At 36.6% G+C, this 27,192-nt stretch overlaps 1 protein-coding gene across 1 annotated transcript in view; it reads right to left on the bottom strand.

Annotated features, from left to right (window-relative positions):
* Nucleotides 1-234: 234 nt before the first annotated feature.
* LOC135138580 (fatty acid synthase-like) overlaps nt 235-27,192 on the bottom strand; it is a 45,047-nt gene continuing 18,089 nt past the window's right edge. The window contains exons 2-18 of the mRNA XM_064068561.1: nt 9,540-9,743; nt 8,511-9,482; nt 7,993-8,451; nt 7,714-7,940; nt 7,049-7,409; nt 6,745-7,002; nt 5,685-6,690; nt 5,507-5,637; nt 5,304-5,460; nt 4,623-5,257; nt 2,231-2,386; nt 1,930-2,181; nt 1,727-1,880; nt 1,325-1,677; nt 956-1,268; nt 636-899; nt 235-582 (exon numbers count right to left, since the gene is read on the bottom strand). Coding sequence (XP_063924631.1) covers nt 235-582; nt 636-899; nt 956-1,268; nt 1,325-1,677; nt 1,727-1,880; nt 1,930-2,181; nt 2,231-2,386; nt 4,623-5,257; nt 5,304-5,460; nt 5,507-5,637; nt 5,685-6,690; nt 6,745-7,002; nt 7,049-7,409; nt 7,714-7,940; nt 7,993-8,451; nt 8,511-9,482; nt 9,540-9,743 — 6,250 coding nt within the window. The remainder of the gene's footprint in view (nt 583-635; nt 900-955; nt 1,269-1,324; nt 1,678-1,726; nt 1,881-1,929; nt 2,182-2,230; nt 2,387-4,622; nt 5,258-5,303; nt 5,461-5,506; nt 5,638-5,684; nt 6,691-6,744; nt 7,003-7,048; nt 7,410-7,713; nt 7,941-7,992; nt 8,452-8,510; nt 9,483-9,539; nt 9,744-27,192) is intronic.

The raw sequence follows: 27,192 nt of genomic DNA, 5'->3' as shown, positions 1-27,192 counted from the left end.
ACTTTACTTACTTAAATCGAAGTTAATTTAAATCGATCCGAAAAAAAATGGATTTTTTTAATAATTAATAGAATTACCTAACGACTATTCATAACTTAATTTTTATATTTGCGTTTATTAAGAAAACACCTACATTGAGACGTAACGACCAAGCTCAACGACACTAGCTGACCAGGTATTTTGGTTTAATTAAAAAAAAAAACGAAGAAAAGAAGATGATTACTTTATTTACAATTATGTTTTCGGGGCTACGATGTCGCCAACAGCTTTTACAAGATCTGGACTATTTAAAATTGTTACATGGTCACCATCTATTATAGTTACTTGTGCTAGGTTATCGCTTACTTCCGACAACTGATAATCAACTCCTTCTTCAACCATAGAAGATTTTGCCTTCAATAAATGCACAGCCGATTTGATTTTCTTGTTTTTAAATCTGTAGTTCAGTATAGCTTTACAACGATTGTACAGTGCAACACCTGCCTGCTTTTCTATTTTTTGTTTATTACTTGTTTCAGGAGGTACCAACGAAAGACACAAATCCATTCGATCTTCTAAATTTTTGCACTTCAACAACGTTTCCTAAAAAAAACGCACTCTGGTTATGCAAACGCAAATAAGTCGGTTACCATTACCTCATATTGCGAAAATACATCCAACGGAATCACAAATGAAGAGATTTTGCTCAAAATCGCTGTCTGGAACTCGGCATCCGTTTGATGAGGGAATTGTTTTTTTAGAGACGAAGTTATGTATGCTGGTGAGCCGTCGATTAGAATCATGATACCATGATAACCTTTCTCTTCTAACAAACTGATCATTTCTAGACCGACCAAAGTTCCGAATGAATATCCAATCATGCAGAAGCGGATATTCCTGGATAAACAATTTTCGATATACTGAAAAATTATGTTTTTGGAAGAAATTAACTGTAAATTTTTACATTTTAGTGTACCGGCAATGCATTACGTGCAGTTTCTTCAATACTGTCTTCAGGATTTTTATAGCTGTACTGTATTCCTGTAACGTGAGCTTTTAACGAATTTGTCAAATATTCTAGTGGTTTGAAAACGCCTTCCACTCCTGGTAATACGAACACGGTTGGAGCCTCTAGGTGTGAATCAATTTGACTGTTTAATTTAAAAACAGGCAATTGACTAGTTTCGCTGTTGGGAATATACTTAATGAGCAAATTTGTGCCTTCCCCTACTTTTTGGTTTACAACTTTTCCAGATTTACTCAAATTCTCTGCCTCCATCTCAGTCAGTCTAGAATTCAGAGCAGCAACATTATAGCAAAATTTTATTAATGACGTAATAATTACTTCGCAAATGTCAAACTTCTCACGTCTTTAGATGTTACGTAGATTTCAAAATCTTTCTCCAGAATTTGAATAATCTCAACACCCATCAACGAATCCATACCAAGTTCTGCAAATGTTGTATACTGGCTTATAGTTTTCATGTCGTTTATTCCTAAAACTTGAGCAACCGCTTCTACTGCAGTCAAAATGCCACTATGATTGTATTTTTCGGCAACTACCATACTGGACACAACGGGATAGTTATGTTTTACTAGGATATCTAACACCTCAAGACAGCTTGAAATTTTTTGTTGAAGAGTACCACCAATCACTAATTCTTTATTCTCCTTTTGCATTTTCGCTACCAAACCAACCTTTAAAACACTTGTAATCTTACGAAATGTGGAAAAATTCGTTAAGTACTTCACCGATTGCGCCCCATTGGATAGCCACAGCTGGTAAACCTGCTCGTTGTCGATTCTCACATATCCTTTCCATAACAGAGTTTGCCATACCGTAGTTGCTTTGACCCGCATTCCCACGACCACAGGATACTGACGAAAATACAACGAAATACCTGAAATATATCATCAGAATAAACCGAAAGCTCTAAATTAAAGGTAAACCTCAGCTTTGGGCACCATTTCCTAGTGACTCGATCCAAATATAGTGTAGCGCGAGCTTTTGGTGCTAACGAAGCTTCGAAATTCTCTTCAGTTTGATTTTCAAATAGTGCATCTTTAAGGACAACAGCTAAGTTAAAAATAGCATCGACAGGTCCCAGCTCAGTCGCTTCTTTAATTAAATCTTCACACCCTCGTTCAGTGCTTACATCTTTCGTAGAAATTTTAACTTCCACCCCATATGTTGTCCAAATACTAAAATTGCTACTTTGTATTTTCACTAGGTGAAGAGATTATAATTTACTTTATTCTTTGCTGTTGGTAACCACTTTGAATGCCCGATCTCGACGCTAGTACTAGTTTTCTTGCACCTCTCAAAATCAACCAGTCACTTAATTCTAAACCAACGCCACCTAGTCCTCCAATAACGACGTAGGTGTAACGCAAATCACAGTGGAAACTAAAACCCATAAGTTTGGAATATTTATGTTCATAGCATCTTAAATGAAATGTACGTTTGATTTGATTTTACATAAAAAAATGTAAAATGAAATATTAGGCTATTATACGAACAACACAATCATTTCTAAATTTAAATCTAAAAGTCACACCGAGCTTAAAAGTAAAAATAAAAACTGAACGTTTAACAAAAAACTGGACGGAATCGAAAATAATAAAATGCTAAATAATAGAGACTCGTTTCTTTTTAAATTATTAGGTTTTTGTCTTCTCTCGAGTTTTGTATTTTCCTCTCTTTAATGCCCCTCATTCTCTACTGAGGCTCCGCCTTGTCGCTTCGTTGAACTATTCATATACAGGGTAATTTCGAAATATATGCAATACTTGTATCCACGGCATCATGTATCGTAGTAATGTAGCAACATAGAAAAAAATAGTGAAAAGTGAAATGGGGCAAAACCACCCTCGATGCGATGCCACTTATCTACCTTTGAAGCAGTAGGTGGAAAAACGTTCGAATAAAAGCGATATGGTGATCGACTTTTGATTCTGACGGACGTTTGGTCCTTGTCACAACGATTTTACATTGTTTATAATACACTTTAAAAAGTTAGGGCGTTCACGACACTGCGGGAACAACCATTTGTAGTCAATTACACAACGTGGAGTATCAGCTGGCTCCAAACTTTGAAATTTTTGAACATGGTATGGATGTAGCATTGTTCTTTTAATGTACGATGCACTACAAACAGTGAAACTTCAATTTCATTTGCAAATGGGCGAATGCTTATGTCGGATTCTTCTTCATCGCGTTCCGAAATTTGTTCTTCAGCCTACAGTATTGTTTGTGTTCTATTACAGCCACGTTCGTGAGTTTGAAGTTGAAGGTACCATGATTTAGGAGATTCTGTACCACTGATACAAATGTTTGCGCACACATTAAAGCATTATCACATCGACACATTCTGAATTGGAAAAATTCACGATAAACCAACTTCCGAGCATTCGATGCAAGCAACTGATACATGACTGGCCGTTCTCGTGTTTTTGCATTCATTGGAATAAGTAGGTCAAGAAACACTACCAGTGGCATGTATAACGATTTATAATTAATTTCAAGTAATTTTTTCTAGACATTCCTACCACTTAGGAACGTGAATTTTACACAGTGAAATAATCTTATTGTGAGCTATTCCTCATTTTTGGACTGTTAGCTCTTTTTTTTAATACGATGTGGAGTCTTATAATAATTAGTTATCATTTTTCTATATGATAAATAAAGAATCATAATTAATCATCATTTTGTCATCAAATACAAATGCAACATACTTTTGGTTTTTATTATTTTTTAAGAGAAAATTAATGAATCCGCCGCGTATACATGTTTAATCTATATAAATTAACAACGCAGAGTTAAAATTCCATTCGTGCGTCCCTGGGTCGACGCACTCTTTTTTTTATTGCATATACTTCGAAATCATCGTGTATATGCAGAGGTATATATGTTTTTTTCTGCATATAATTTCGAGCTTTTCTTATCAATGCGCCGCTTTTTTGGTTCTTAATCCTAGTCGTTCTGTGCCATTCACTGATTACTATGTACTTATGATAGGTCAAGTAAGATAATCAGTGGCGTGCATAACGATTTATATTTAATTTATATTACTTTTTTCTAGATTTTGCGACCACTTAGGAAAGTGAATTTTACACACAGCCGTTTCTCGTAATATTTTTCTTTGTTATATATTTTTTTTGTTTTGGATCCATTTTTGTCAACGTCAGTGTTTCATTGCCATAAATGTTATCATCAATGTATCTTCATTTTTTTGTAACACTCCTGAACAATTATTACTTCTGTAAGTTTTTTATTACTTTGCTCAGGTGTTTTTGGTTATTCACTATCAGGACAACGTTTTCTATGTAGTTAAACATTGATGGCTCTTTATGAATAGCGCTCCATGCCTATTTATTGACTTTACTTTTTCGGATGATCTCCTCTAATACCCACCACCATATTGGACGTTAATCCCTTTATTTATTTCAATTAGTTTGTTTATTGTGACAGTGCCCTCTGTTTTTTTCCTCATCTGTATGCTGACTATTTAAGTAACCTCAAACAAATTCTAAAATTAAACAATCCAGTTTTAACGTTTTCTAACAAATTCAGACCGCTTTAGAATTTTGGCCACATGTTTTTGATTTTGTCAAGTTGTAACTTACTACCTACGATAACTTACCGTGGATTTGACATTATCTGGAATTTACTGCCACTGTCTTCTTCGTTCCGCAGCTTAACCAGTATTCTACCAATATGTTTACCTGTCATCATGTATCTGTACGATTTTTCAACTTCATCTGCATTGAACACAACCCTGGGAAGTGGTTTTATAAAACCTGTTCCAATTCCTTCTGCTAAATGGTCTACCAATTTAGACTGCATTTCTTTAAAGTTTCTGAAAACGAGATCTAACAATACACCATGATAGCTGGCGCCATTTTTCATGAGCAAAAGTTTTAAAGAACTATCATTCGCCAAATCGTATTTGCCAATTTCCATAAATTTTCCTCCTCTTGCTAAACATCTAATAGAAGCCTGGAGTTTGTCCTCACTTAGAGAGTTCAAAATCAGATCAACTCCTCTATTCCGTGTTTCTCTTTTGATCATTTGTTCAAATGAGGTGTCTCGTGAATTTCCAATATGATGGTCTGGAATTTCTGGATAATTTTCTTTTAAATAAGCTCTTTTTTCCTGAGTGCCAACAGTTACGTAAATGTCACATTTATAATGAAGACAAACGTTCAAGGCAGCTAGTCCAATACCACCAGTAGCTGAGTGAATAAGAACGGAAGAACCCGGCGTCATATCGCCAATCTTGAAAATAAATTATTCGAGAAATGAAGTTTGCTCATATACGTACCGCTAACAAAGCATAAATAACAGTACAATAGACAACAGGAACCGTTGCTGCATCTTCAAGTGTCCATGATTCTGGTATTTTCCAGGCTAAAGAAGAATCGAAACTAAAATAAGAAGAAATACCTTGAGTGTTCGTCATTCCCGCTATTCTCCGACCACTGCAAATAAACTGCGTAACTTTGTTTTTTCAATGAATAATAACACCTTAAATCTAGTCCTGAAAATTCAAATCCTATTAGAATTTCTTGATGAAGTCGATAGGGTTGGAATATTTCCGGATTTACACGGCCTGAAGCGGTCATTATATCTTTAAAGTTGACCGATGAATAACAGGTCTACAAACAATACTCATTTCGATAGAAGTATGTAATACGTAACTTACTGAAACCAAAAGTTTTCCGTCTTTTAATGGTACTTTTTCAGATAAAGGTCCCTCTAACCATTCGAAACTGGATATGTCTCCTCTACTTTTAAAATATGCATACGAATGTTCGCAGTTAATCTTTGACCTATTCTCCAAAAGCAAATGTCGATATGTTCCCCACGATTTATCCTTATATACATTTACAGCCAAATTTTTACTAATTTGTTTACTGTAGAATGGATGTTGGGGATCAAATTCCGGAGCATCGTCCATTATAAAGAAACACTTTACTAAGTTTCCGTTGGTTTCTCGTCTGATGCAATTTATTAAACCCAATATTCCTTCGGGATCTCGATTTGTCGCGTAAGCTATAACATCTTTTCCAAGATATAAAGCCATTTGTAACATTGGTATCCAGTTGAGTTTATTCGAAGATACTTCAATAAACTTGGGCTTATGATTTTCCACTTTTTTCCTCATTAAAAGTATTCTTTCATTTGGTGTTAAATAATCGGTTAGAACGTCTACTTCACTAATATCGTTGTGTAAACTGAAACTGATATCTTCCCGTGTTAGAATAAATCCATTTTTGCTAAGAGGCACCAAGCATTGTTTTAAAGTATTTGACTGTTGTAGAATTTTACTCCCAATGTACAAAAGTATGCCACTTTCTGGTGTTAACGTAATAATTTCAAATTTTATACCTGTTGTCTCAGTTGTGATAGTTTTTGACGAAATGGTGAGATCAGGAGTTAGTAAAGGGATATGTTCTAAGGTTTTATTGACAAAAACTGTGATGTGTTCAGCATTTGGGTCCGTAAATTCGTTGATAATTTCCACAGCTTTGAAATTAGTTTCCAAACTATTTTCTAAGATTAACTGCGTGTTGACTCTCACTGCTTCTTCCAATCCTAACGATAAATTATTTGGGATAAATATATTCTTTTCTAAAACTGGTTCCAGTCGTGGTTTTTTCTTGAAAACAGATTTTACTTGTACTCCATGTATCTCAATTCCACCAGACCTAATCAAAATAAAGCTCTTCTTTAACTATAAGATTGGTGAACAGTTTATTTACTTGATCAAGTTGCAATTCTTGTCCACATAAACAGGTAGAAGACAATTTTGTATATCTTGTTCGTTGACAACATCCATGTGTTTTGAGGGATCTATAATAATTTTGCTAATGCCAGTGGGCACATAAAGCAACCTTGTATCAGACTGAAGAATTTTCATTTGAAGCATGTTATCCATGAAAGCACACCAGTTGTTTTCCCATTTAATCAGACCAACAGAAGCGTCTACGTTGCATCGTTTAATTGATTTGAATAAACCGCTAAAAGAATATGCAACACGCTGTTTTTTAATGATAACAAACTAACCTGTAATTGTAACCTCTTAAGTAAAACTCTCGATAAATATCATCTTGTTCCAAGATTTCTAATTTATTGTTACTCAACAAATTAGAATTTGGCAGGGTAACTTGTTGTTGAGTACCATTTGGACAAAGCTGAATTCGGCCACTAACTATTAACGAATCTTTCTCCAGAATTTCAAAATTGCCGGTGCCTCTTTGAACCATTATAAGCAGCTTTATGTAACCACTTCTAGGAAGTGGAACAGCTTTGATAAACTTACAGTTCTCAAATAATACAGGAACATCGGAGATTAATAATCGATGAGTTTGGACATATGTTTCCCATACCAAATATAAATATCCGGTAGCAGGAAGAAGGTTACGTCCTAAAAACCTTGCTTTTAATATCAGTACCATATGATCGAAAACGTCCTCTAGTAAGCCACGAAAATTTATTTTTAAGATACTGATATTGCGGTGAAGTTCCAAAGCTATAAAATTTGTGATAGAGGACTTTTATATAGAAAATAAAAAACATATGAAAATATTTCATTTGAAATGTAGCCTCAAACAGCAAATGTCAAACTGAGTAATATAATTTCTTGTATAATTTTTTTAATGTTAAATTTCGAAGATTGTTAGACGACGTTTTTTTTTTGATTTTATGGTATATTCCTTAGTGCTTATTACCATCAATGCAATGGCCTTTCATAAACTGATGTTCCTCGTATAAGAATGATATCCTGTATTCTCCGTGCTCAGAATCTGATCTAAATTCACTAAATTTGTATGTATACCATGATTTTTCGTGATTCCATTGAATAGAAGGCGAAATCATGGCAGTGCCTCTACTCACAGGAAATTTTATTTGAGGGTACAGCTTATGAATTTGAGGAAGATAACCTTCGGTATATAATCTTCAAATTAAATGCGTATTTTTTGTTAATTTCGATGGAACGAAATTCTTACCTTCCTAACAGACCCAGTAAATTGACGCTACCATTTTCTACTAATAGGTTATCTTCATCACTAAGCAGGAGATCGGATACATTTAGTATAATTGTGCCTTTAGATGGTTTAATAGATTTTGCATACGTTGAATAATCCTCCTTCATTAAGTTTTTATCTAAATCCCGTAAGTTTGGTGACGTTTGGAAATTCATATTAGAATCAAAGTTTACATGACTAAGTTTTATCGCTGCCGACACAGCCTCTTTCAATTGAATAACACCGTTATAGTAAGCAGTAACGATTCTGCTAGATGTGTCACCGAAAACGCCAGTAGGAAACAATTTCAACTCTTTGATAATATCTACCAATGTTAACTGCAAACATATTGACCCTAATACATCTTCCTTTTCATTTTTCTCAGATTGTAGGATTTCTTTAAGCGTTTTTACTTTATAGGACACCAAAATTTGATTAATTCTTTCATTAAAAAACAAGAAAACCTTGATTAGCTACCCACAAATAAAATGTCAACATACCTTGTTTCGATGTTTTCAAAGATTGAAAATTTCTTCAAATAAGAACCCAATATGCGGAAATTATTGACGAGTTGTCCAAAGAATACATGCAAATGTGGTCTACGAGAAGGCAATACTTTTGATGCCTCTGATACAACACTATGTTTGGAAACTACTACATATCCTCTATACAAATGATTTGGGGTATTCATTTTATACAACTGATGGAGAAGACCAATATATTCATCATCTAGATTTTTGTTGCTGACATCATTTAAAATTTTCAAAACTGCTTCATCAGTACGACCACTGACACAAATTAATCTAGGAACATCATCTTTTCGAAGTCCACCATCGATTTTGTGTTTTTTAAATCTTTGCAATATGACATGACAATTGTTGCCTCCGAAACCAAAATTGTTAATAGCTACAATTGCATCATGCCCTAAAAGCTCAGTGGCTTCTGTCACAATTTTCATTCGGTTTTGTTCAATCCCTTCCAGACCTTTTCGAACTTTTTTCAAGTTGATATTAGGAGGTATAAGTCCGGTTTCCATAGCAATCAGTACTTTGACAATTGAGCAAAGACCTGAGACTGGTTCTGTATGACCGATGTTTGATTTAACTGAACCAACGAGAAGCTGTTTTTTACATTTTTTCGCCAGAGCCCTGTCAATAGCATTAGCTTCTTCAGGATCACCAACTTGGGTACCAGTACCATGTGCTTCGACGTAGCTCAGTTTTGAAAAGTCAATGTTACTTTCTTTGTACATTTCAGTCATAAGCTCTTCCTGCATTTGCGAAGAAGGATATGTTATGCCTTCCTTTTTAAAACCGTCGGTGTTAACTTTCGTATTAATAATTTGTGCGTAAATGCGTTTCGCATTTTTAGACTTTTGGAGCAAAAGACAGGTACAAGCCTCACTTCTAACGTAACCGTTTGCGTCCTCGTCGAATACTCTGGGTACTCCATCCGGACTTAAAACTCCTAAGCTAAAAATGTATTGTTGCAACAAAAAATTACTCTCTTGTATAAATATGGAATTGTACCGAAAAAATTGAATTGTAGCTCCAGGATGGGTAGTCAAATTACATCCAGCGACTATTGCATTTTCACATTCACCACTTCTAATTGACTTAAACGCTGAATGAAGAGCATTCCCAGAACTGCTACAAGCGGTGTCAACTATGAATGATGGCCCTTTTAATTTCAAGTAATAACTAAGACGATGAGCAAGGAAAGATTTAATATAGCTGAAAGAAATACATTTATTAATATAAATTAGTATATCATTTTTAACTGAATAACGTAGTACAAACATTCAATGGACGATACTTTTAACTCTCCTGTTACTATTAATAACGGGTGATCAAAATGCAAATGTTAAAAACCCAAATTATTTTGCCTTATTCTTAACTCTGCTCCTGAAGATGCCACTTATTCAAGTGTGCGAAACGTTGAGCCCAAAAACTCAATTAACACGGTTCCAACCCGGAAAACGATCATGTATTGATTCCGACCGTGGAAGCCTCCGAAATTATTACTTCTATCATTTGTATTGCAATACATCTATCCAAATTGAGATATGCGTCCTTGCAAAAATGTAGATGACGTCGACATAAAATTTTGTAACAGAAAAGCTCACTTGTAACAAACGTTCCTTTACCTTTATTGAAACATTAGGTACAAATTTTTATTTTAGCTTATAATTGTTGCCATAAAAAAAATACTTGTCGCAATATCAAATCTTTTAAATTTTCGAAAGAGCTGGATTTGACAAGCTGTACTTTATGAGTGAGGCAAGTTCTGTCGAAGTAATCTTCGAACAATTTTTTATATTTCTAATAGTAGTGGATATATCTATCCTCCCTGTTAAAAATGCCCAATCAAATCCAATCTAAATTATTTTGGGATCGCCCAATATAAATTAAATTGGGTACGCCCAATCAAATCCAATCTGCGAGTAGTCCGCACGCCAATCGCACAAAGAAGGTAAAAAAAGGCCACCACAATGGTCACGTGGTACGCAAGCAAACATATTATCCCTATTATAGCGAACAATAAAACTTTTTTAAAAAACAACCCTTTTACGCGGGTTTAAGTGTTAATATTATCCGAGAGGAGTATATTTTTGGGAAAAAATTCTGTGTTCGACACGATAAGATTTATGACGATAAGCGTAATCAAAAAAATTGCATAAATATTTTCCTGCGTATTAGCAACCCCCATAAGGAGGTCGACGAAGAACGTAACCACCCACTTCGATCAGAAGTCGTAAAGAAACACATTACGCAACCATTATGCATCCTACGGCAACGATACGGACCGTAGGTGCCTCAATATTACGTTTAAACGACGGTCACAGTGTCGCCCAATCTGGCCCAATCAAATCCAATCCCAAATTGGGGGCGCCCAATCAAATCCAATCTGCGAATAATTCGCACGCCAATCGCACAAAGAAGGTAAAAAATGACCACCACAATGGTCACGTGGTACGCAAGCAAACATATTATCACCATTATAGCGAACAATAAAACTTTTTTAAAAAACAACCCTTTTACGCGGGTTTAAGTGTTAATACTGTCCGACCGGAGTATATTTTTGGGAAAAAATTCTGTGTTCGACACGGTAAGATTTATGACGATAAGCATAATCAAAAAAATTGCATAAATATTTTCCTGCGTATTAGCAACCCCCATAAGGAGGTCGACGAAGAACGTAACCACCCACTTCGATCAGAAGTCGTAAAGAAACACATTACGCAACCATTTTGCATCCTACGGCAACGATACGGACCGTGGGTGCCTCAATATTACGTTTAAACGACGGTCACAGTGTCGCCCAATCTGGCCCAATCAAATACAATCCCAAATTGGGGGCGCCCAATTTCGCCCAATCTGCGAATAATTCGCACGCCAATCGCACAAAGCAGGTAAAAAATGACCACCACAATGGTCACGTGGTACGCAAGCAAACATATTATCACCATTATAGCGAACAATAAAACTTTTTTAAAAAACAACCCTTTTACGCGGGTTTAAGTGTTAATACTGTCCGACCGGAGTATATTTTTGGGAAAAAATTCTGTGTTCGACACGGTAAGATTTATGACGATAAGCATAATCAAAAAAATTGCATAAATATTTTCCTGCGTATTAGCAACCCCCATAAGGAGGTCGACGAAGAACGTAACCACCCACTTCGATCAGAAGTCGTAAAGAAACACATTACGCAACCATTTTGCATCCTACGGCAACGATACGGACCGTGGGTGCCTCAATATTACGTTTAAACGACGGTCACAGTGTCGCCCAATCTGGCCCAATCAAATACAATCCCAAATTGGGGGCGCCCAATTTCGCCCAATCTGCGAATAATTCGCACGCCAATCGCACAAAGCAGGTAAAAAATGACCACCACAATGGTCACGTGGTACGCAAGCAAACATATTATCACTATTATAGCGAACAATAAACCTTTTTTAAAAGACAACACTTTTACGCGGGTGTAAGTGTTAATACTGTCCGACCGGAGTATATTTTTGGGAAAAAATTCTGTGTTCGACACGATAACGTTTACAGCGATAAGCATACCAAAAAAAAATTGCATAATATTTTCTACAAATTACCAACCCCAATAAGGGGGTCGACGGAGAACGTAACCACCCACTTCGATGAGAAGTCGTAAAGAAACACATTACGGAACCATTTTGCATCCTACGGCAACGATACGGACCGTAGGTGCCTCAATTTCACGTTTAAACGACGGTCACAGTGTCGCCCAATCTGGCCCAATCAAATCCAATCCCAAATTGGGGGCGCCCAATCAAATCCAATCTGCGAATAATTCGCACGCTAATCGCACAAAGAAGGTAAAAAATGACCACCACAATGGTCACGTGGTACGCAAGCAAACATATTATCACCATTATAGCGAACAATAAAACTTTTTTAAAAAACAACCCTTTTACGCGGGTTTAAGTGTTAATATTATCCGACAGGAGTATATTTTTGGGAAAAAATTCTGTGTTCGACACGATAGGATTTATGACGATAAGCATACTCAAAAAAAAATGCATAAATATTTTCCTGCGTATTAGCAACCCCCATAAGGAGGTCGACGGAGAACGTAACCACCCACTTCGATGAGAAGTCGTAAAGAAACACATTACGCAACCATTTTGCATCCTACGGCAACGATACGGACCGTGGGTGCCTCAATATTACGTTTAAACGACGGTCACAGTGTCGCCCAATCTGGCCCAATCAAATCCAATCCCAAATTGGGGGCGCCCAATCAAATCCAATCTGCGAATAATTCGCACGCCAATCGCACAAAGAAGGTAAAAAATGACCACCACAATGGTCACGTGGTACGCAAGCAAACATATTATCACTATTATAGCGAACAATAAAACTTTTTTAAAAAACAACCCTTTTACGCGGGTTTAAGTGTTAATACTGTCCGACCAGAGTATATTTTTGGGAAAAAATTCTGTGTTCGACACGATAACGTTTACAGCGATAAGCATACCAAAAAAAATGCATAAATATTGTCTGCGTATTAGCAACCCCCATAAGGGGGTCGACGGAGAACGTCACCACCCACTTCGATGAGAAGTCGTAAAGAAACACATTACGCAACCATTTTGCATCCTACGGCAACGATACGGACCGTGGGTGCCTCAATATTACGTTTAAACGACGGTCACAGTGTCGCCCAATCTGGCCCAATCAAATCCAATCCCAAATTGGGGGCGCCCAATCAAATCCAATCTGCGAATAATTCGCACGCCAATCGCACAAAGAAGGTAAAAAATGACCACCACAATGGTCACGTGGTACGCAAGCAAACATATTATCACTATTATAGCGAACAATAAAACTTTTTTAAAAAACAACCCTTTTACGCGGGTTTAAGTGTTAATACTGTCCGACCGGAGTATATTTTTGGGAAAAAATTCTGTGTTCGACACGGTAAGATTTATGACGATAAGCATAATCAAAAAAATTGCATAAATATTTTCCTGCGTATTAGCAACCCCCATAAGGGAGTCGACGGAGAACGTAACCACCCACTTCGATGAGAAGTCGTAAAGAAACACATTACGCAACCATTTTGCATCCTACGGCAACGATACGGACCGTGGGTGCCTCAATATTACGTTTAAACGACGGTCACAGTGTCGCCCAATCTGGCCCAATCAAATCCAATCCCAAATTGGGGGCGCCCAATCAAATCCAATCTGCGAATAATTCGCACGCCAATCGCACAAAGAAGGTAAAAAATGACCACCACAATGGTCACGTGGTACGCAAGCAAACATATTATCACCATTATAGCGAACAATAAAACTTTTTTAAAAAACAACCCTTTTACGCGGGTTTAAGTGTTAATATTATCCGACAGGAGTATATTTTTGGGAAAAAATTCTGTGTTCGACACGATAGGATTTATGACGATAAGCATACTCAAAAAAAAATGCATAAATATTTTCCTGCGTATTAGCAACCCCCATAAGGAGGTCGACGGAGAACGTAACCACCCACTTCGATGAGAAGTCGTAAAGAAACACATTACGCAACCATTTTGCATCCTACGGCAACGATACGGACCGTGGGTGCCTCAATATTACGTTTAAACGACGGTCACAGTGTCGCCCAATCTGGCCCAATCAAATCCAATCCCAAATTGGGGGCGCCCAATCAAATCCAATCTGCGAATAATTCGCACGCCAATCGCACAAAGAAGGTAAAAAATGACCACCACAATGGTCACGTGGTACGCAAGCAAACATATTATCACTATTATAGCGAACAATAAAACTTTTTTAAAAAACAACCCTTTTACGCGGGTTTAAGTGTTAATACTGTCCGACCGGAGTATATTTTTGGGAAAAAATTCTGTGTTCGACACGGTAAGATTTATGACGATAAGCATAATCAAAAAAATTGCATAAATATTTTCCTGCGTATTAGCAACCCCCATAAGGGAGTCGACGGAGAACGTAACCACCCACTTCGATGAGAAGTCGTAAAGAAACACATTACGCAACCATTTTGCATCCTACGGCAACGATAATGACCGTAGGTGCCTCAATATTACGTTTAAACGACGGTCACAGTGTCGCCCAATCTGGCCCAATCAAATCCAATCCCAAATTGGGGGCGCCCAATCAAATCCAATCTGCGAATAATTCGCACGCCAATCGCACAAAGAAGGTAAAAAATGACCACCACAATGGTCACGTGGTACGCAAGCAAACATATTATCACTATTATAGCGAACAATAAAACTTTTTTAAAAAACAACCCTTTTACGCGGGTTTAAGTGTTAATACTGTCCGACCAGAGTATATTTTTGGGAAAAAATTCTGTGTTCGACACGATAACGTTTACAGCGATAAGCATACCAAAAAAAATGCATAAATATTGTCTGCGTATTAGCAACCCCCATAAGGGGGTCGACGGAGAACGTCACCACCCACTTCGATGAGAAGTCGTAAAGAAACACATTACGCAACCATTTTGCATCCTACGGCAACGATACGGACCGTGGGTGCCTCAATATTACGTTTAAACGACGGTCACAGTGTCGCCCAATCTGGCCCAATCAAATCCAATCCCAAATTGGGGGCGCCCAATCAAATCCAATCTGCGAATAATTCGCACGCCAATCGCACAAAGAAGGTAAAAAATGACCACCACAATGGTCACGTGGTACGCAAGCAAACATATTATCACTATTATAGCGAACAATAAAACTTTTTTAAAAAACAACCCTTTTACGCGGGTTTAAGTGTTAATACTGTCCGACCGGAGTATATTTTTGGGAAAAAATTCTGTGTTCGACACGGTAAGATTTATGACGATAAGCATAATCAAAAAAATTGCATAAATATTTTCCTGCGTATTAGCAACCCCCATAAGGGAGTCGACGGAGAACGTAACCACCCACTTCGATGAGAAGTCGTAAAGAAACACATTACGCAACCATTTTGCATCCTACGGCAACGATAATGACCGTAGGTGCCTCAATATTACGTTTAAACGACGGTCACAGTGTCGCCCAATCTGGCCCAATCAAATCCAATCCCAAATTGGGGGCGCCCAATCAAATCCAATCTGCGAATAATTCGCACGCCAATCGCACAAAGAAGGTAAAAAATGACCACCACAATGGTCACGTGGTACGCAAGCAAACATATTATCACTATTATAGCGAACAATAAAACTTTTTTAAAAAACAACCCTTTTACGCGGGTTTAAGTGTTAATACTGTCCGACCAGAGTATATTTTTGGGAAAAAATTCTGTGTTCGACACGATAACGTTTACAGCGATAAGCATACCAAAAAAAATGCATAAATATTGTCTGCGTATTAGCAACCCCCATAAGGGGGTCGACGGAGAACGTCACCACCCACTTCGATGAGAAGTCGTAAAGAAACACATTACGCAACCATTTTGCATCCTACGGCAACGATACGGACCGTGGGTGCCTCAATATTACGTTTAAACGACGGTCACAGTGTCGCCCAATCTGGCCCAATCAAATCCAATCCCAAATTGGGGGCGCCCAATCAAATCCAATCTGCGAATAATTCGCACGCCAATCGCACAAAGAAGGTAAAAAATGACCACCACAATGGTCACGTGGTACGCAAGCAAACATATTATCACTATTATAGCGAACAATAAAACTTTTTTAAAAAACAACCCTTTTACGCGGGTTTAAGTGTTAATACTGTCCGACCGGAGTATATTTTTGGGAAAAAATTCTGTGTTCGACACGGTAAGATTTATGACGATAAGCATAATCAAAAAAATTGCATAAATATTTTCCTGCGTATTAGCAACCCCCATAAGGGAGTCGACGGAGAACGTAACCACCCACTTCGATGAGAAGTCGTAAAGAAACACATTACGCAACCATTTTGCATCCTACGGCAACGATAATGACCGTAGGTGCCTCAATATTACGTTTAAACGACGGTCACAGTGTCGCCCAATCTGGCCCAATCAAATCCAATCCCAAATTGGGGGCGCCCAATCAAATCCAATCTGCGAATAATTCGCACGCCAATCGCACAAAGAAGGTAAAAAATGACCACCACAATGGTCACGTGGTACGCAAGCAAACATATTATCACTATTATAGCGAACAATAAAACTTTTTTAAAAAACAACCCTTTTACGCGGGTTTAAGTGTTAATACTGTCCGACCAGAGTATATTTTTGGGAAAAAATTCTGTGTTCGACACGATAACGTTTACAGCGATAAGCATACCAAAAAAAATGCATAAATATTGTCTGCGTATTAGCAACCCCCATAAGGGGGTCGACGGAGAACGTCACCACCCACTTCGATGAGAAGTCGTAAAGAAACACATTACGCAACCATTTTGCATCCTACGGCAACGATACGGACCGTGGGTGCCTCAATATTACGTTTAAACGACGGTCACAGTGTCGCCCAATCTGGCCCAATCAAATCCAATCCCAAATTGGGGGCGCCCAATCAAATCCAATCTGCGAATAATTCGCACGCCAATCGCACAAAGAAGGTAAAAAATGACCACCACAATGGTCACGTGGTACGCAAGCAAACATATTATCACTATTATAGCGAACAATAAAACTTTTTTAAAAAACAACCCTTTTACGCGGGTTTAAGTGTTAATACTGTCCGACCGGAGTATATTTTTGGGAAAAAATTCTGTGTTCGACACGGTAAGATTTATGACGATAAGCATAATCAAAAAAATTGCATAAATATTTTCCTGCGTATTAGCAACCCCCATAAGGGAGTCGACGGAGAACGTAACCACCCACTTCGATGAGAAGTCGTAAAGAAACACATTACGCAACCATTTTGCATCCTACGGCAACGATAATGACCGTAGGTGCCTCAATATTACGTTTAAACGACGGTCACAGTGTCGCCCAATCTGGCCCAATCAAATCCAATCCCAAATTGGGGGCGCCCAATCAAATCCAATCTGCGAATAATTCGCACGCCAATCGCACAAAGAAGGTAAAAAATGACCACCACAATGGTCACGTGGTACGCAAGCAAACATATTATCACCATTATAGCGAACAATAAAACTTTTTTAAAAAACAACCCTTTTACGCGGGTTTAAGTGTTAATACTGTCCGACCGGAGTATATTTTTGGGAAAAGATTCTGTGTTCGACACGATAACGTTTACAGCGATAAGCATACCAAAAAAAATGCATAAATATTGTCTGCGTATTAGCAACCCCCATAAGGGGGTCGACGGGGAACGTAACCACCCACTTCGATGAGAAGTCGTAAAGAAACACATTACGCAACCATTATGCATCCTACGGCAACGATACGGATCGTGGGTGCCTCAATATTACGTTTAAACGACGGTCACAGTGTCGCCCAATCTGGCCCAATCAAATCCAATCCCAAATTGGGGGCGCCCAATCAAATCCAATCTGCGAATAATTCGCACGCCAATCGCACAAAGAAGGTAAAAAATGACCACCACAATGGTCACGTGGTACGCAAGCAAACATATTATCACCATTATAGCGAACAATAAACCTTTTTTAAAAAACAACCCTTTTACGCGGGTTTAAGTGTTAATACTATCCGACCGGAGTACATTTTTGGGCAAAAATTCTGTGTTCGACACGATAACGTTTACATCGATAAGCATACCAAAAAAAATGCATAAATATTGTCTGCGTATTAGCAACCCCCATAAGGGTGTCGACGGAGAACGTAACCACCCACTTCGATGAGAAGTCGTAAAGAAACACATAACGTAACCATTTTGCCTCCTACGGCAATGCCACTGACATAATGTGCGAACGACGCTTTTCAATAAATGTGTGGGCCGATGTCGCTTGGATGAAACATATATTTTATGAAAATCAACCGTGTCCAGTAGAAACTATCAAAGAGCTTCCACGACGAGTGGAAGTGGCAGCCGCCAAAGTTGATGGAATTCCCGGTGTTTTTTTAGGTCGTTTATGTTGCGACGTTCTGAAGCGTTTATTGCTAGTTATGGGCAACATTTTCGACATGTATTGTAAAGAGGTAGTAGCACTGTAAGTTGCTCTTATTTGTATTCTAATAAACAAAGTGGAATCGTTGTGACAAGGACCAAACTTCCGTCAGAATAAAAAGTCGATCACGATGAAGCATTATCAAAAATCGGTCCTTTTCAGGTCAACCATTTATTTCTATAACAAATAACCTTCCGCATTGACCTCTAACGATGAATGAATGAATGATAACCAGCAAAAAGTTGGTTTTACTTTTAATTGAAACTGAAAGTGTTTACATCGTTTTTATTGGAACGTTTTTCCACTTACTCTTTAAAAGGTGGATCAATGGCATCGCATCGAGGGTGGTTCATGGCGGTTTTGCCCATTCGATTTTTAATTTGTGTTTTAGTTCCCGAGCGTAAGCTAAGGAAGTGTAGTAATCGAGTCCATCAGACGATGGGTCACTTTCATGTTTTTTCGTATTTCCAACAAGGGTTGTATGTATGTACGTCTCCTAAGCGCAGTGGGTGGGTATCAGAGAGAACGGCGACCTGCGGGACTGTGATTGTGGGTTCGTTGCCGAACTTGGCCGCTTACTTTTTATTTACTTTCATTGGTATAACCAGAGTATAACGCTGTGACTACTTGTCTTTTGTGCTGCGATTAGAATTATGCATGTTGATGACGTCATCACAAATTCTGTTATTGAAAACATCATGAACGAGTCACCTCATTTTCTCTAAAATGTAAAGACCACGCACATCTTTTTATAATAATACCTAATAAAATAAGCATTATAATATAATAATAATTTTAGTCTTTTGTTTTGAGGAGACAACTTATTCAATTAAATTAAACAAATTTCTACGTAACATTTGTTCGATGTATAAACAGAAAAATGATTTTAATGTTATATAAAAATATACTCCTATACTTGTAGTGTACGAATTCGCTGTCAGTTTTTCCCTAAACGTTCACATTTTTGCAAAAAACATTACCCAACGCAATACGGTTATATTACTAACACCGGACAGGAGTCGCGGTGGCGCTGCGGCAAAGGCGGAACACCGAGACGTTCAACGCAGCCGTGCGACAGGCGGAAAGTGGTTCGATGCTGAATGTGGCCGTCTTTTGTCTTATATTGGTAATACGCTGTGACTATTTTTCTTTCGTGCTGTGACTAGTATTATCTACTAGTATATTGATGACGTCATAACAGATTTTGTATTGGTCAAATGAAGAACGAGTCACCCCATTTCCTCGAAAATGTGAAAAACACGTCTTTATAATAACGATGATAAAATAAGACTTATAATTTTCAGAGAATTTTGTTCAATTGTGGTTTAATTCAAATCAAACTAATTTCTACGTGACATTCGCCCGATGTTTAAACATAAATAAACACGCGAGAATCCCGGATATGTTTCATTGTTACTTCAGGAGCGAGGCAATTTCTGTCGACACAACGTTCGACCAATTTTTATTAAGGTGCTGAACCGATAAATCGACTTCAGATATAGTGTCAAATATTTTGAAAAAGAGACAAAAGGAGCATTTCAAAGTTTGGGAGATTTGTCGCCAAACGTGACAGATTCATATCACATTCACACAAGGTGGGGCATTGTGGGGCTCTTTGTATAAGTCACCGTAAACATACACAAGTATTTCCAACTTAAGAAAATGTACGACACTAAAAAATGTTTTATTCAATGTAAGGTACAAGTAATAACTACAATATAATTAATGTGTGAAAAAGTACTTACCTTGAAGGGTATTGAGGTACAATTTCAATAATATATATATATACCTTAGTACTTAATATTACGCACTTGGGTATGTAAATATAAATCTATAAGATTTATTGCGAAAAAAATACCCTAACATATGCACGAAACAAATGTAAGTTACGAAAGTTAACAAAAATCTCATTATTCTTAATAATATCGAGAGTGTCGATGCACAAGTGCCGTTAAAAAAAGGCCAAAGGGCGTCCATTTACTTTTATCGCATAGTGTTTCTTTATCTACTATCACTAACGTTTTTGCAAAAAACAATCAGGTTGACCTATATACCATTACATTCAATGAGACACTATACCGTGAACTTGAATTCTGTTTTTATACTTCGGTTTTTCTTGTTGATGCGCTTGCTATATTTGCCTGTTTTTACTTGCAAACTACAATTTAATTTATACAATGCTATACTACAAATTAAGGTGCAGTGTCTAGTCCTTTAGAAGATAAGATATAAAAAGCCAAAAGTGGCGTTATGTGAACGGCACTTTTATTGAATATCGTTATAAAGCATTACGGTACCACTTGTTTTCTTAGTATGGTAGCAAAGTAACACTGTGGTTTTTATGGAATCTGCATGATTTGTTCTCCAACAACAAAAAAAGAGATTCCAACCTGTTCAGTCTATCTGAACAAGGGTTTGGGCGGATACAAATTGTCCACCTTATAGTCCCACCCGTATTAGGGTACCTATAACCGTTTTCAAAATTATTCACGTTTAACCCGTCGACGAGGCCGCCTCGACACCGGTACGCCTCCGAAGCCGGCATTTTTATATTTGTGTGAAATCAAATAAATTACTGTGCAATCTCCGATCGCGATTTGATTTCGCGCTCCACAACCTCATAACCACTTACATAGATAACCAAGTATTATTTGTCTTTACTAAGTGGGTAGGTTTGGTAAATAAATACATTAATTGTTTAATGTTAACTTTATTTTACTATATATTTTATCACCTTCGGCAACCACCCTACTCTGCCTGAAAATAGAAATGGCATCGATCGTTAAAAAAAAAACATTACTGGGAAAGGTAATTGTCCAGAATTATATGAATTTTATGGACTCCCAAAGTTAACTTGTTTTACAGCCCTGTTGTCAATTTTATTGTACAGCTGAAGAGCGGGGTGAACTCAGGTACAGAAAACATCGGCTTTCCCCTGACAGGCTCTTTACCTGTACAATAGAATTGACGCCTGGGCTGTAAAATGAATTAACGTTGGGAGTCCATAAAATTCATATAATTCTGGACAATCTTTACATTCTACATGATATGCATACAAATGCCCCGTACATACATAGTCAGACTCTCAATATAAGTAAAAATGCCATTCGTGTCTATTACTATAAGATAACCACGAACAATATAATAAATAACTACTAACAATTCTGAGAATATACAGTCAAAAGCAACTCAGTCCCTTAAACAGTCCCTTCTACCATAGAGTCATAACATTATTAATTTTTTTTAAATCTGGAAAGGCTCAACAGCGAACAGAAATATATTCTTCAAGCAGTTTATCTGCTTATCCAAAATGGCAAAACCATATATTATGTTTACATGCAATAACCGGCTGCGATACTACATCAGCAATGTTCAGAAGGGGTAAAACTTCAGCACAGAAATTGTTTGAGAAAAAGGACTTAACTTATTGCGCTAAAGTATTTGAAGAAATTGACACGTTTCCTCAAACGATAATCACAAAAAGAATTCGCTTCCTCCTTGCTGTTTATGGAGCTCCAAAAAAATTTGTTTCTACAAGTATAGATATGTATTTAACTTTTGGAAAAAAAAAACGAAACAAGAAACAAGTACGACTATCTTGTCTTCCTCCAACATGGTTTCTGATCATCAACACTTGTACCGAGTATAGTATCAAGTTTAGACATGGCTAGTCTATCAACTGAACCCCGACGACTGGGGTTGGAAGCTAATACTTTGGAACCGATTCAAACTAGTTCCACCTGCTCCGAAAAAACTCCTAAACACAATAATTTGCAATTACACAAAAGGTTATTGTACATACTAAATGTGGCTGTAGAAGGGTAGGGTGGTTATGTGTAGCGTGCACTAATTGCCAAGGCCATTCTTGCTGTAATGTTCAACTGAATCCAACAGAGTAAGATTCATGTGATATCGATAAAGAGACACCTGATTCATCTTCAGTTGAACAATTTATGAACATCCGGCAAGAAAAACAGGAAAAAGAAAAAGAAATTGAAGAAGACATGACTGTTGAAGTACGGAAGCGTAGAATGGTCAGATGGAATTTTATTTTGAAAAAAACTCGACATGTCGGGATTAAAACTCAACATGTTGAGAAAAAACTCGACATGTAGAGTTTAATCTCGACATGTAGACTTTTTACTTCCCGAGCGTAAGTGAAGGAAGTATTGACCTTCAACAACCCTACAGAACGAAGAAATGGGTCTCCCGTTTCCGTCTGTCTATCTGTCCGTCCGTCTGTCTGATTAATCTGTTTAATTAGACAGATAAACTTCGAAAGTACTGGGCCAATTGTTGTCAAATTTTTTATTTATATTAGGAATATCATAGATGGTAAAACCTTAAGCAAAATTTATCTAATCATCCCCACCAATAATGTGATGACGTCACTTCAAAAATTGTAAATAGTAAATGGGTTCTAAATTGTGAAAAATAACATAGTCCTACACATGTAGTTTATGGCTCCGAATTGAGTTTTTGCCCAAAACTTCCAGAGTTTTTGAAAAAAAAAACAAAATTATGAAACAAGATATTACAATTTATTTTGGAATCTGCAAAACTGTGTGCTTTGAAATTTTGCAGATGGTTTACAGTTATGATAAGCATGATACATTTTTGATCAAAATATATTTACTTTTCCCGTCCAAAAAATTGATGACGTCAGCTCAAAAATTTGCCGAATAAATCTTATCTAAAATGTACAAAATATGATGAGTCTCTGCTTGTGATTTATCATCCCATTGATATGTTTTGGATTTGCATATACAGGGTACCTCAAAAAAATTAATGAATGCCTGAATTTATTTTATTGTTTAACTGAGGAACTACAAAACCGATTGCTTTCCAATCTTGGAGATGTTTTAAACTTATCATAGGCACGGTAAATTTTTTCTCAAAATGTATTTGCCAATCCCCCCTAAAAACTTGATGTCGTCACCCTAAAATTTTGCTGAATAAATCCTATCTAAAATGTACAAAATATGATGACTAATGAGGCTATACTTGTGATTTATCACTAGATTCATATTTTTTAGATTTGCTTATACATGGTGTTTGAAAACAATTAATGACTCAATCAACTAATTTTATTGATTAAATCAAGAATTACAAAACTGAATACTTTGAAGTCTTAACATTTTGTCACTAATGTCACTAATTTGGAACGTATCATCCGTAAATTTTTGAAGTATTTGTCTTATCGGGAAGACGGAGTGTATCCTCCAATTGGTATGCCTCAGCAGGATTTATTAAATAGATATAATTTTACCAGCTTTTTGAATACGTGTAAAAGATTTTACATGGTTTTTCTATTTAAACTTCTTAATAATGGTGTAGATTGCCCCATCATATTATCACAAATTACATTTAATGTGAGTTCGCGCAGTGTCCTGTCCCGTTATTATGATCTGTTTTATTTGCCAGTCCGAAGAACGGATATTGCTAAGTTTTCACCGATGTTTACCATGTGCAGAATCGGTAATGTGTTCCATCGTGAAGTAGATCTCTTTTCATCATCGCTTAGAGAAGTACGTGGTTTTGATTACAGTAAACTTTAGGATACTTTGGTTAGACTATAAAATATTCTATAATTGGGCTCTCACCCTGTAGAGTATTCACTTAATAATAATATTATTAATAATAATAATAATAATAATAATAATAACTGATCTTGAAAATTTAAACATCGCAACAAGGAAAATCTTCACACAGTATAGAAGGCATCATCCAAAATCGTCGATTGAAAGATTCTCATTACCAAGACAGAATGGAGGAAGGGGTTTCCAGAACCTAGAAAACTTATGTCAGAGACAAATCTCAGATTTGAAGAAGTATTTCTTGAAACGAGCGGAAAGAAATGAAATGTTTCGCACCATCACAAGAGCAGATTTGAACCACACACCCTTAAATCTGTCGAACACCGAAGAAATCCACACCCCCCACACAATAGATAAAATAATAAGTGGGCTAAAACAAAAACAACTACATGGAAAATTCTACAAAGACTTAGAAGAAACTCATATCAATAAGAAGATGTCATTGATTTGGTTAAAAAAATCAGGTTTGTATGCCGAAACAGAAGGATTTGTGTTTGCTATTCAAGACCAAGTAATCAATACCAAGAATTACAAAAAATACATCATCAAAGATCCGAACATAAAAAACGACTGCTGTCGCCTCTGCAAAGCAAAACCTCAAACGATCCAGCACATAATCTCTTCTTGCAGCATCCTAGCACAAACTGACTACAAAGCTAGACACGACAACGTCGCCAAAATCATCCACAAAGAATTAGCAACACTTATGAACTTAATCGAAGATACGACACCGTATTACACTTACATTCCATCTCCGTTCCTTGAAAATAACAAATACAAATTATACTGGGATCGCACAATACTTACAGACTTAAACATTACAGCTAACAGACCAGACATCATACTTATCAAGAAACACACGAACGAAGCCATTCTCATTGACATTGCTGTTCCCAACACAAACAACATTATTCAAACATACCACACCAAGATTTCAAAATATCTACAGTTATCGATAGAAATGAAATCCATGTTGAATCTTAAAAAAATTTCAATTGTACCTCTAGTTATCTCTAATGTAGGTGTAGTTCCAAATAGCTTAGTTGAGAATTTAAAGTCTTTGCATTTGAATGATTCAATAATTATCAAAATTCAAAAAGCTGTTTTGTTAGGAACATGTCATATTGTTCGTAAGTTTCTTGAACAGTCTGATCATGTTAGTCAGATTAGGTTAGCACCAGTAGGTCAGAGTAGTGTAGGTCAATTTTCAAGTGATGCGCGGATAAATGGTCGGTAGTTACGCTAGACTTTTGGGGATGGGGTGAGATTAGAGAATAATAGCAGACTAATTTGTATGCTGTAATTCTAGAATCTCGAAAGTTGTTCTGTTAATCTAATCAATGCATATCATTACTTGGTCTTAGTACCCGTAATGATAGAAGTCTTGCCTGAATGCCGGTCATTTCCGGGTCAGTGGTGGGTCTTAATAATTTTGAAGTTATTGTAAGCATGGTAACTTTTTAATCAAAATGTATCTGCTTATCAACCCCAAAAAATTGATTACGTCATCTCAAAATTTCGCCAAATAAATTCTTTCGAAAACGTGCAAAATATGATGAGACTGTACTTGTAACTTATTATTGCATTCATATTGTTTTAAATTTGCTTATACAAGGTAGCTCAAAAAAATTAATGAATCAGTCAATTTATTATTGATCAGTTTAAGAACGTGCCACCCCATTTTCTCGAAAATGTGAGAATATGCTCGTCTTTATAACAATAACATAATGATAAGGTGAGAATTATACCTAATAAACATCCAGATTTTTTTTTCAATTGAGGCTTATGGATAATATTAGTCGTGTGTTTTGAGGCGATAAACTCATTCAAATCAAATAAATGTTTACGTGACATCCTTTCGACGTATAAACATTAACATTTTTAATTCTACGCATATTGCGGAGATAGCTTTATTCCCGTTGATAATATGCTGTAAATATATTTTTTGCACTTATGACCTTTTTTGATGCCTTCGGGGCATTCAACAGCATGCGGGAGGTCCAACTTTCCGCACACGTGCTTTGTTCTTTCCGTCGCCATGGTAACCTTAAAATAGCCCGGAAACAGCAAACTGCTAAGTGTTGACGCCGCTGTCAACATCGTTGTTTATAAATAACTCACAGTTAATCTTTTTGGTTTAAAAGTTTATTCGTTGCAAAAAATATTGTACACAAACAATGTCATTAAAAAGTCTACTAGTTTTTTCTCAACATGTCGCGTTTTTTCTCGACATGTTGTGTTTTTTCTCAACATATCGAGTTTAATCTCGACATGTTGAGTTTTTTCCAAAAAAACAAAATTCACCTGACCATTCTACGCTTCCGCAGTTGAAGTCGAATTTGAAGATTAAAATGTTAACAGAAATTAGAACTACAGGGTGTTATTGAAAGGTACGTACAACAAAATTGACAGTTCTTCGCGAAGTCTAAAAAGTCTGAAAAACTTAGTTTCTGTTATCAAAATTATAAGGGGAAAATTAACCCTTATCCAAGCTTTTTAGACGCTACTGAAGGATAAATAGGTAAAATTAATTTATTTTAATAAATCCTAGCAACTGTAACAATAAAACTTTTGTCAAGACTAAATGTTGCTATAGAAACGAAAGATGTTCTTTTTATCAGAGGCGTAGAACGAATTTGGACATAAATTTTAATAATTTTTATCTCTAAAAGAAGAACACTTTTTCCTGAACTTTTTTTTTACTTTTAGCCCCCATATTCGAGACCAATTGCCGATTTTATTTTGTACGTACCTTTCAATAACACGCTGTATAGTTTAAATCAATCAACTATATCAATATCAAAATCAATAATCATCATGCAGTAAAAACAGTATTTTTTCGTAAAACTCCGTCATAACAGATCGTAGGCCTACTGGGACAACCACGTAAGCGCGTCAAGTACACTACCTCAGAGGTGGTGTGGAAATGTATGCATATCATATAGAATGTAACTCCTTCAACTTTTAGAACGGCAATGTCTTAGGAATGGTGATTCTTAAGAAACAAAGTATAAGGACCATTTTTGTAGATAATTTTATGCTCTATAACGTTTGTCTGAAC

This window comes from Zophobas morio, unplaced genomic scaffold (genome assembly GCF_036711695.1).
Source record: "Zophobas morio isolate AGI-343-1 ecotype UQ-CSIRO unplaced genomic scaffold, CSIRO_AGI_Zmor_V1 ptg000030l, whole genome shotgun sequence".
Lineage (NCBI taxonomy): Eukaryota > Metazoa > Arthropoda > Insecta > Coleoptera > Tenebrionidae > Zophobas > Zophobas morio.
This window is presented reverse-complemented; position numbering and strand designations above follow the sequence as displayed.